At 56.6% G+C, this 10,517-nt stretch overlaps 1 protein-coding gene across 5 annotated transcripts in view; it reads left to right on the forward strand.

Moving 5' to 3' along the window:
* The window catches only part of RUSC2 (RUN and SH3 domain containing 2), a 47,003-nt gene extending 40,307 nt beyond the window's left edge, over window positions 1-6,696 (forward strand). For all 5 annotated transcript variants that reach the window (XM_082783105.1, XM_082783109.1, XM_082783108.1 and 2 more), the window contains 6 exons: window positions 837-1,011; window positions 1,755-1,860; window positions 2,833-2,879; window positions 4,356-5,334; window positions 5,575-5,748; window positions 5,896-6,696. In XM_082783105.1, the coding sequence (XP_082639231.1) occupies window positions 837-1,011; window positions 1,755-1,860; window positions 2,833-2,879; window positions 4,356-5,334; window positions 5,575-5,748; window positions 5,896-6,076 (1,662 nt within the window). In that variant the 3' untranslated portion in view covers window positions 6,077-6,696. The remainder of the gene's footprint in view (window positions 1-836; window positions 1,012-1,754; window positions 1,861-2,832; window positions 2,880-4,355; window positions 5,335-5,574; window positions 5,749-5,895) is intronic.
* Window positions 6,697-10,517: the final 3,821 nt, after the last annotated feature.

The following is a 10,517-nucleotide window of genomic DNA, read 5'->3' on the forward strand; positions in this document are numbered from 1 at the left end:
AGAGTGCCAAGGGCTGAGCATTCACCTGTCAAAAGGCAGCACCCGTGCATGATGCTCTCACGCATGATGGATCTGGCAGGATTATTCCTGACCCAGAAGTTCAGTCTGAGTTCAGGACTTTGTGGACCCATGCCAACTGGCCAGTGTAATTCCAGCTCAGCTGGTAAAATCTGTGCCCCGAATACAGCTGCCTTGGACCACCAATATGATGTGTATGGCCCGGGGCTGACCCCTTTGGATTGACCCTTGGCATCTCAAGGACTGCATGGAGCAGGATGTGTCCCTCCCTGCTGATGCTGGGCTCTTACATGCCTCCTCACTTCAGCCTGGGCTCTGCCCAGCCATTTTCCCCTCATCCTGTTTATTTATAGTAATCCCTAGGAATTATAGCTCAGCTCGTCACTGAGTTAAGTGCTCCTTAACCTCTCTGTGCTGGAAGTTCCTAGGTCACTTTCTGCTTCCTGCTTCCAAATAGAAGCAGAAAAAGTCCTATCTCTTTTCTTCCTCCAGCAAGACAGTCTTGGTATACCTGTGAGGAGAACTGGGTATCCCTCCTAACTGGAATATCCTCTTCTCAAACTGGGACATTCTCTTCACATGCTGTTGCCTTATCTCAGCCTGGGTCAGACCTTTCAGGGAGCAACCCAGAATTGTTTTATGAAGCAGCAGGGGTGAAGAGGAAGAACCTGCCTATTCCAGGAACTGCTGAGCTTCATTATAGCCTGGGTATTGCCAGCTACGTGACTGTAGTAGGCAAGTTGGCTGGAGATGTTTGCATGTGTTTGTACCATGTAGAGCAACTACCAACCCTCTCCCTGTTGGCTCTTCTTCCTTAGGCCAAACTTGGGAACAGCTCTGTGAGCCCCAACGTGGGGCATCTCATCCTGAAATACCTGTGTCCAGCTGTCCGGGACATCCTGAGTGATGGGCTCAAGGCTTACGTCCTAGACATGATCATTGGCCAGAGGAGAAACATCCCCTGGAGCGTGGTGGAGGCATCCACCCAACTAGGTATGGAGGATGTGCTCTGTGGTACTGCTGTGCTGTGGCTGGGAGGTGCTGGGGAAGGTCCAAATTTTCCTATAACAGGCCTTAGCAATGAAAAACAGCCCAGACAAACAAACAAACAACAACAACAAAAAAACCCTCTTCTCCTGCCACCCTGAGTTTCTGGGTTGTTTCTAAACCTTCATCTTCAGCCTTATCACCTGCACCCTCTGCTAGTACCAGTCTGCACCCCAGGTCGTGGCAGTGGCTACCATCTGGCAGAACTCCTTTCTGAGGTTACAGATGGCAGGCCCACACTGATTTCTGCATCACAAAGAGCTTACAGCCAGGGCTGGGAAGCCTTCTAGCCTGTTTGTGGCACATCTCCAGCTCTGGAGTTGTCTCTGTGATTACAAACACCTCAAATTATAACCAACAAATGCAATGTTATTTTTGACTGGTGATTCTGAGACGAGGGCCATGATCGTCTCTGGACTGTGGGAAGCAGGTCCCTGGGGCACCTTCATGCATTGAAACTCACCCAAAATTTTGGAGTGACAGCCTGAGAAGGACTGCAACCCATCTCCTCTGTGGAGTCTCACTGTTGGAGTGGAGTGAGCTCATCTTGGTGACCAGTGGAGGGTCTTGTAGGCATGGTAGCTGGGCACACTGTAGGCATGGGAGCTCAGACACCTTCTGGCTATGCCTAAAGGCTGTTTTGGCTTTTCTGACCACAACTAACCCCAGCATTTCACTTCTCTCGACAGGCCCCTCTACCAAGCTGCTGCACAGCCTCTATAGCAAGATCAGCCAGTACACGGAGCTCACCAACCACAACATGAGGTTCAACGCATTCATCTTCGGCCTCCTCAAGTAAGCAGGCTCCTTGGGCTGACTGCATGCCATTGTCCAGGGCTGGCAGAAGGTGCTGCTCCTTGACTGCAAGCAGGCACTGTTGCCAATGAAAAGATTTAAGAAACCTGGGAAGCAGCTTCTCAGCTGTAGGTGAGGGAAGAAAGAAGCTGAGAGCCTCAGGGAACACCAGAGGGATCAAAACCTGCCCCTACTAGGCCAGGACTGAGAAGTGCTGGCCCACTGAAGAACTTTGTCAGCTTATTCTGGTCCCAAAATGCTAGGTGGGGAGAGTCTGTCTGTCAGGATTCATATACAGATTGACATAACATATGCATATATTACTCCTGAAAATCCCTGTGACACTGCTTCCTAGAGCTGCAGTGAATCCCAGCACATGAGTCTCTGAAAGGGAAATTGCCCTGCCCTGGTCCAGGACTCAAGGCTGACCTTTCTAGTTTGGATAAGGAGTGTAAATACTACACTGTGTTAGACAGAAAAAGTCAGTGGTGTTCTGTCTTTGCCTGTGACAGGATGAGTGCTGTTAGGATGGTACTTCCCCGTTCCTCTGCAGATGTGAGCAAGACCATTGACACTGGCAATGGAGACCCCAAGGTCTCCAAATACTGTGGGACCCCTAGGAGCAAGCTATGCCCTGCTCTCCCGACAGCTCTCTTCTGCTGGCACAGGATGCCAGCGTATTTTGGGCCAAGTTTGATGCACTGATTTCATGTTTGTAGTTGATCTTCCGCTTCCATGTAAACACTTCTCAGCAGAGCTAAGTTGTTTATATGGGAGCTAAGCGGTGTGGAAACTTGCTGGGAGCCTGGCTGTTAAGGGATTACAGTTGCACAATGCCACATTGCAAAGCAAACAGGTTTGCTCCTTCACAGGCTGGGTGGCTGTGCTCAGCGCGTGCTGATGGGAGTGAAAAAGGGCACAAATTGATTTTTGCTCTTTCTCTTCTTCCCTGCCCATGTTCCCTTCCTACAGTATCCGGTCCTTGGAGTTCTGGTTCAACCACCTCTACAACCATGAAGGTAAGAGGCTGTGGGCTGCAGAGAGGACCAAATTCTGCACATTGTGCAGTACAGATCTAAGCTCTGGGCCCTATTTGTCTCTTGGTGGTCTCTCAGCCTGTGCTGCTTCCTTCTGCTAGACTTTATTGCATTCCTGCTGTAAATGTTGTTGGATGGTTACTCAGCTAAAGGAAGGGAGGTGGAAATCAAAGCTCCATGCAGCTCCCTCCACCTGAGCTGTGGAGAGGCTGCCCACCTTTGTCCTTCCCAGCTACAGCCAGTAGCCAAGGCTAAATCCTACAGTACAAATCCCTCAGTCAGGAGACCAGATCTAACCCTCCCCAAACGTCTGCATCCCCTGTTCAGAGCCTGAGAGCTTTGTAGAACTGGAAGTGTGAACGCCTATCTGAAACCCTTGAGGCATGTGAATTAGAAAGGAAAGCCTTGAGGCAAACAGCAGATTTTCCTGGAAGTATCAGTTGTTTTTCTTTTCAACCAGAAGTGTTTCTGGAGTGTGTAGATAACCTAGCAGCAACAACCAAGCTGCCTGATGCCTGCAAGCAGCATGACTAAGTGCTAAGTGCACAGTGAGGCAGACACCCTTGACCTGCTGGGTTCCCTGAGAGTGCTGCTGGCTCAGTGTGTGTGTCAGCCCAGGGCCCCGTGCACTGCACGAAGTCCAGCCCAGTATCTTCTGGCAGGTTTGGGGGCTGACAGCAGACATTGCTTGGGTCTGTGTGTGCTGTCAGCACTTTGGAGCAGATTGCCTTTGTAGTGAGCAGTGTAACGAGAGGAAGCACCCTGCTTTTCTGGAGCAGAAGACAACCGTTGCGAGTCTTCTGTTTCAAGCCATCATTAAGAACTGAAAGTGTGAGGTGGGGCTGCCAGGTGGCTGAAGGCTAGGCACAGGGTTTGCAGATAAAGTGCAAATCCCCTCTGCGGTGTAAGTTTAACTCACTGCAGACAAACAGGCACAAAGCCTATGCCAAACTCTGTGCTGTGAGTGACATGAGTGACACCTGACAGCAAAGCTAGTGGTGAGGCAGGGCACAAGTGTCCAAATGAAGTGAGGATGAAAGTGGCAGGTAGAAATACTGTTCTGTTATCCCTGGAAGGCTGCGTTCAGCTGTTCCTGACACCTCTCCCCGCAGGGCACTGGTCCTGGCCCAGATCTGCAGCTCCTTGCCCATATCCAGGGGGATGGAAAAGAGAATCTTAATGTGTGCCAACCACCTCTGATGCTTTTTGTTTTCACCCTGCTCCCCTGGCATTTGTGACAGAGGTCGTTCCAGTGGGTAATCTGACAGGCAGGTGGTGGCTGCAGGAAGCAGGATCTGGGCCAGTTTGCCCAGTGCTCCCTGCCCCAGTGTTGAGCCTCACACTGCAGCCACAGCTGTGGCCAGAAACCAGTGCTCAGTTCCTTTCCCCAGTAGCTTCTTGTTGGCTTGGCAAAGGTGGCAGGGGCCTCTCATCTGACCACTGCCTCTTGCCCTACAGATATCATCCTGGCACACTACCAGCCGGTGGGCTTCTTGTGCCTGTCCCACAGCGTGTGCCAGCCTCTGTTCGAGGAGCTCCTGCTCCTTCTCCAGCCTCTCTCCCTGCTGCCCTTCAACCTAGACCTCCTGTTTGAGCACCACCTGATGCAGATGGGCAAAGAGCAGCAGCAGCAGAAGGAGCTGCTGCGTGTGAAGCAGGACCTGCTGCTTTCCGCGCACTCCACCCTGCAGCTGATGCGGACGCGGGGCAGCAGTGAGGATCCCGATGGCTGCAGCACTGCCCCTGAAGCATGCAAAGTGGGTGGCAGAGATGGTGGCGTGTCGCCCGGCCACAGCCCTGAACGAGCTGAAAGTGAGAGGGTGAAGGGAGTGGGGGCCTCCTCCGGAGATGGGGACAGGGAGGAAGAGCGGAGGAAGGTGCGAGAGAGCACGTGGGAGGGGAAGAAGGACAAGCAGGCAGGCTGGTGGTACCAGCTCATGCAGAGCTCTCAGATTTACATTGAAGGCTCGACTGAAGGCTCGAAGCTCATCCATTATGAAAAGAAGAAGAAGGCCTCGAGTGGTGTCCCCAGGCCAGCTGAGACCCACAGGGCACCACCTCCACGTGAAGGCGTGGTGGAGGGTGCAGAAGCCTGTCCCATCGCTGAAGGCATCTTGGAGGAGAAGCCCAAGGTCGCCAGCAGGCCAAGTCCTGGAGCAGTGGAAGAGCCCCTGGAAAAGCCCCAGCAGGTACCAGCCGGTGAAGAGGTCAAGGAGCGGAGCTGGCCCTTCTGGATGGGCAGCCCCCCAGACTCGGTGGTCACAGAGTTGAAGCGCAGCAAGGAGAAGGAGACTGGGACTCCGCAAAGTTTGGGAGCAGCAGCAGCAGCCCCCCAAGAGGAAAGCAGCAGCAGTGCGTCAGAGAACAGCCAGCCCATCAAGTGGGGACACTTGTTTGGGTCCAGGAAGGTGCAAAAGGAGGCCAGGCAACCTAACAGGTAGGGACGTGGGTGGCTTAGGGCTGGCGGGGCTGGTTAATCTGGGCTCTGGGCTACACTGTGGTGGTCCATCAGAGGTGAGCAGGGAGGTCTGCCACACCTGGTGTGTCTGCAGGATGCTGGGTCCCTTGGGAAGGAAACAGTTTGGGGGCTGCAGTGCATGCTGTGCGTGATCCAGACCCCAAAGGCCATGAGAGGTTGCCTTCCCCACCACAACCTGCTTCTCTCTCCTTCTTGCAGGTTGCCCTCTGGCTGGCTGAGCCTGGACAAGTCCGTGTTCCAGCTGGTGGCCCAGACGGTTGGGGCCAGCATGTGGCGAGAAGCAGCCCCTGAGCCAGAGGCCCCCCGGGCAGAGCCACCTGAAGTGTCAACCCTGCCACGGCCAGCCCGGGGGCTGTGTCCCAACCCTCCCTGGTGAGCAGTGGCATGTGGCTGTCCCACAGGGGCTGGGGGCACGGTGGGATGGGGTTCGCATGGGTCTGGGTGTAGCAGCAGGAGGTTTTTCTGCGGTGTGAGCATCGTTTGGTGATCTGACCCTTTCTCCCCTCCCTCTGCCTGCAGCGAGGTGAAAGCTCTTTGCCATCACATCGCCACCGAGGCAGGACAGCTGAGCTTCAACAAAGGGGATATTCTGCAGGTCATCTCCAAGGTGGATGGTGACTGGCTGCAGTGCAGCCTCGGCCCCGAGAAGGGGCTGGTGCCCATCATGTACGTCACCCACCCGGAGGATGAGGACTACTGACCTGGCCGGGAGGCCAAGCACAGTACCGTGGGCTGCTGAGGCTCCACTGGGGATATTCTGCTCTGCCAGAGGAACAGACACAGCTTCTTGCTAGTTTCTTACCTTTCTTGCCATTACAGAATACAGTAACCGTAGGTGGTTCCTTCTTGCTCCTCCTCGTGCAGCTGCCAAAGGCCAAACCGGCCACGGGGCCTTCCGCGAGCTGCACCTCGTCTTGCCAGGCGTCGCCGTGCATGCAGCCACACCGGGCACCGCCTGAGCCCCCTCCACCCCACGCCAACATCCAGCACCTGCAGGTGGTGGGCTTGTACGTAGCGGGGATCCCAGCAGGCGCTGGCTCAATTTTTTTTCTCTCTGGAAGGGTGCAGGATGCTGGCCGTCCCCTGCCGGGGGTGGCAGCACGGCCTCCAGCACCCCGCGGTGTCATCGCCATGGGGTGGGAGCACCGTGCACTGCCAGGCTGCCCGGCCACGGCCACGGGAGGGGAAATGGGGTGCGTGTGTGTGCAGAGAGAGGGTGTTTGGGTCGTGAGGAAGGCGCGTGGATGTAGGTCCAGGTTGGGTAGCACCACCCTGTGCGGAGCTGGGGGCTGCGGGGTGCCCCCCACGCTGAGCAATGCCTCGGATGCCCTGGGGTGCTCGGTGGAGGTGGGTGGGAGGGGAAGGGGTGAGGGCAGGGTCCCTGACAGGGCTAGGGGTGGGATGCTGTTTGGAGACGGGGGCCGTGCTCCCGGCAGGGAGAGCAGGGCGTGCTCCCAGAGGGAGCAGGGAGATGGGGATAGGGGTTGGGGGCGGGGGGGATGCTCCCCATGGCGTGGGGTCGGGGGCAAGTGTCATGCACAAGGGGCTGCTGGGGGGGGTCCTGGGCTCCCCAACAGAGGCAGTGCCAGCCCACCCCTGCGCCTTGCCATGTTCTTGGGGTGGGGTGGGGGTCCTTGCCAGACCAGCCGGTGGGGGTCAGTGTTAATGAAAGGCCGTGCCAGTATTTGGTGCCTTGGCCGGGTGGGTGCTGCCCACGGCGTTGTGCCTGGGCTGGCTTCCCCGTGGCGAGGGGCCCTGGTCTTGCAAGGTTACCTCCTGCTTGTACATCGCTTAGCGGACGTCGCACCGTATTTAATTTGTATCTCCCCATTAGAACGAGGTGTCTCGCCTTTATTTATTTCTTTATTTATGATGCATATTAATAAAAAAGGTGCTGATTGAGGTCCCTTGCTCTCCAGCCTTTTGATTTCAGCCTGTCCCTGAGAAGGGCTGGGGGGATACCTGTGGTTTTTCCTGCCTCCAGCAGCAGACCTTCAGTGCGAGATGGGTTGTCCCCTGCTATCCTTGGCTCATGGCAGACCATGGGAGAGGGAGGAGATGGTCTCCACCTGGCCAAGAGGGGTAGATCCAATCCCTGTGTCATCCAGAGGTTCTTTCTTCACCCCTCCAGAGAATCCCCAACCCCAGGGGATTGTAACCTGCGGGCAGCAGGAGCAGGTCCTGAGCAGCACAGGATGGAGGTAGCGAGGGATGGGTTGTGGGGCTGGGGACCCAGGGCCTGGCACAACCTCTCTGCGAGGCTCAGTGGCTCTGGGTCACCTCACAGGGAACGGCTCTGGGGCATTTACACTTAGGCTGGCAAGAGCATTGGATCCCAGCCCTGTGGGAGCAAGCCCCAGGAGCCCGTCCCTTCCCCTTACACCTCGGTAGCTCCCAGGAGAAGGGAAAAGCTATGCCTGGAGCACCTTTGCGGCACCTTTTTCACCCCAAAAGTGTTCTGTTTTGCACGAGGGAGGTGTGTGTCTGGGTGCTCACCTGGGATGTAGCCTGTGTAACGAGGCAGCAGACCCCTGTCCATGGGGTAGGTCTTTCCCAGGGGTGAGAGAACCCCACCACCCTTCTCAGTCCCGCTCCTGCCACCTTTCCTCAGGGTCATTTGGCTGAACTCGAGCAGGGCCCGGCTGGTGGTGATGGGGTAGCCTGTCCCCATCAGGAACTGGGCATGGGGCACAAACCTGTGAAGCCTGTGTGGGTCAGAGCTGTCTGTAACAGGGGCTGCAAGCCCCCAACCCACCCAGGGGACACCCCGTGCCCACCCACCTCCTCCAAACCTCCTGCCTCAAAGGGGATGCGGAGATGCCATCAGGACAGTGTCCCCAAACAGTGCAAGGCACAAATGTGTGCGTATGCGGGTCTATCCTCACCCTCGAAGGATGACCCGAAATGATGCTGAAGCTGCCAGGAAGATCCTTGTTTGGGGGTAGAGGCAGACCCCAGCAAGTTGTGGCTATTAATGGAGCCTGCTTGTCCCCTCTTATCCCAGCCCTATCCCCTTCCTTGCAGCCTCACCTGAGATGAAATATTTTTGGGGATCATCATCCTCCATGGAGCAGGGGGCAACGTTCACGGGGCAGTGGCTGCTGCTGCTCCTGTGCCTGGGTGGCCCTGGTGGTTACCTGGCTCAGGAGGGTCCTGGTGCGGATATTTGGGGTGTGAGTGCTGCTGGGGGCAGTACTGCCCTGAACCCAAACCCAGTAAACCTCCACTGCAGCAAGCAGTGCAGGACCCTTGCCACCAGCTGAAGTTGTTCTCAACCTCCTGCTGACAGGCTCCCCATAACAGCCAGCCCCACGTCCCCCTGCCCACCGGGGACAGCCCTGGACCCACAACGTGATGCACACGGGGTCCTGCCCATCTCATGTCACGGCCCTGGCACAGCAGCCGTGTCCTCTGCTCCTGCTCCTCGTGGGCAGACCCCAGCCACTGCTGGGCAAAGCTGCTCCTGGCCTCCTTGCAGATCTCGGAGTAAGTCTTGGTGAAGAAATGCTGGGCTCGGGGGATGAACCCTGGGAGCAGAGTGTCCATCAGGTGGGAAGCAAGGGGGAGCCTGGGTTTGGGGCACAGGAGTCTGGGGCCCAGCATTAGGAGAGGTAAAAGCACGAGGGAGGGGATTGGGAGGTGCAGAGGGAGAAGAAATGCTTTACGGGCTAAGAGCAGGGAGGGGGCAGCAGCGCCTGCCTCCCTCAAGGTGCTTGGGGTCCCTCAGTGCTGGGGACTGGGGGGTCCCGTGGCTGTGTCACCTTGCTCCGGGCTGCTGCTGCCTCCCTGGCACAGCTGTGGCTGTAAAAGGTTGCTTTTACACAGTGTCCTGAGAGCTGTTGGCTCCCTTCCTTCCCAAAACAGAGAGAGAAAAACACCCTGGGTGGTGGGGCAGGGGCTGGCAGTGCCCAGGGAGCTGGGGAGCAGCAGCAGTGCCCTGTGGGGCTGGGGGAGCCTGGAGGGAGGGAGAAAAGGGGCACAGCCTGCACAGGGAGCACCAGGAACCTGCCCTGGTGTCAGGCACAGAGGGATGGGATGGGATGGGATGGGATGGGATGGGATGGGATGGGATGGGATGGGATGGGATGGGATGGGATGGGATGGGATGGGATGGGATGGGATGCTCACAGGGCAGCACAGGCAGCCCCAGGGTTGAGCACAAAGCCTGGGGACATGCTGAGACCCACACAGTGGCCAGTCCAGGCTCACAGGATCCAGTTCCTGGGTCCCTGTTGGCGTGACCCCGCTGGTGGCAGCACCCTGAGGTGTTGAATCAGGAGCCTGCAGCCGGACACAGGATCCAGGGAGGAAATTGGGGAACTGAGCTCTGTGCAGAGCTGGGCTGAGCCTGGTGTCAGCCAAGAGCTGCCTGCCAGTGACAGTCACAATGGGATTTCTTTCCATCACCCTTACTAACCAACAAAGCTTGGAAAGTCCAGGGGCATCTTGCTTAGCTTCAGAAAGGGGAAATGCATGAGAAGGGGAAACTTGGGTAAGATGTACCCAAAGGAAGCAGCACCGTCCAGCAGCCTGTGCCAGGATTTAAGGCAGCCTGTCAGGGCTTCTGGTGTCAAAAGGCAGCGGGGAATCAGCAGGGCTGAATGCTAGGGCCAGAGGTTATGTGGAACAGAGAGGTGCTCTTCAAAGAGCTGAAGTCACGGTGAGATGACGCAAAATAGCACCAGTCAGGTGAGAAGTAAAGATTTTATCAGTAAGATAAAAATAAAGAGCAAGGAGCCTGTAGAAGCAGACATCAGCCCTTTTTTTTTGCAAAAACACCTTGTGAACTGCACATCTGCTCCCGAAAATCTGTGGTGCTGGTAGCTCAGAGCACGAAGAACTGAGAGGAGACAGATCCTTACGGATCCCTGGGGGGGGTCTTTGGGTTCGCCTCACCTAGGAGAGCTCTGGCGCCGGGCTGCGAGTGCTGAGCTCTTTACTGTCACCTCTGAGGGCGGCACCGCGGCAGGATGCGGTCCTCACCGCGGGATGGGGGTAGTGATGAGACACGCTGCTCACCCTCCCAGCTGTGCCACGGGTGCCACGGGGTGGCCGTGACACTTGCCAGCCCCACAAAATCCCAGGATCACCTGTGGTGTCCCAGGCGCTGAAGCCAGGCCAGATGCTGCCTCTGCACTTTT

Source organism: Aythya marila (genome assembly GCF_965140915.1).
Source record: "Aythya marila genome assembly, chromosome: Z".
Classification (NCBI taxonomy): Eukaryota; Metazoa; Chordata; class Aves; order Anseriformes; family Anatidae; genus Aythya; species Aythya marila.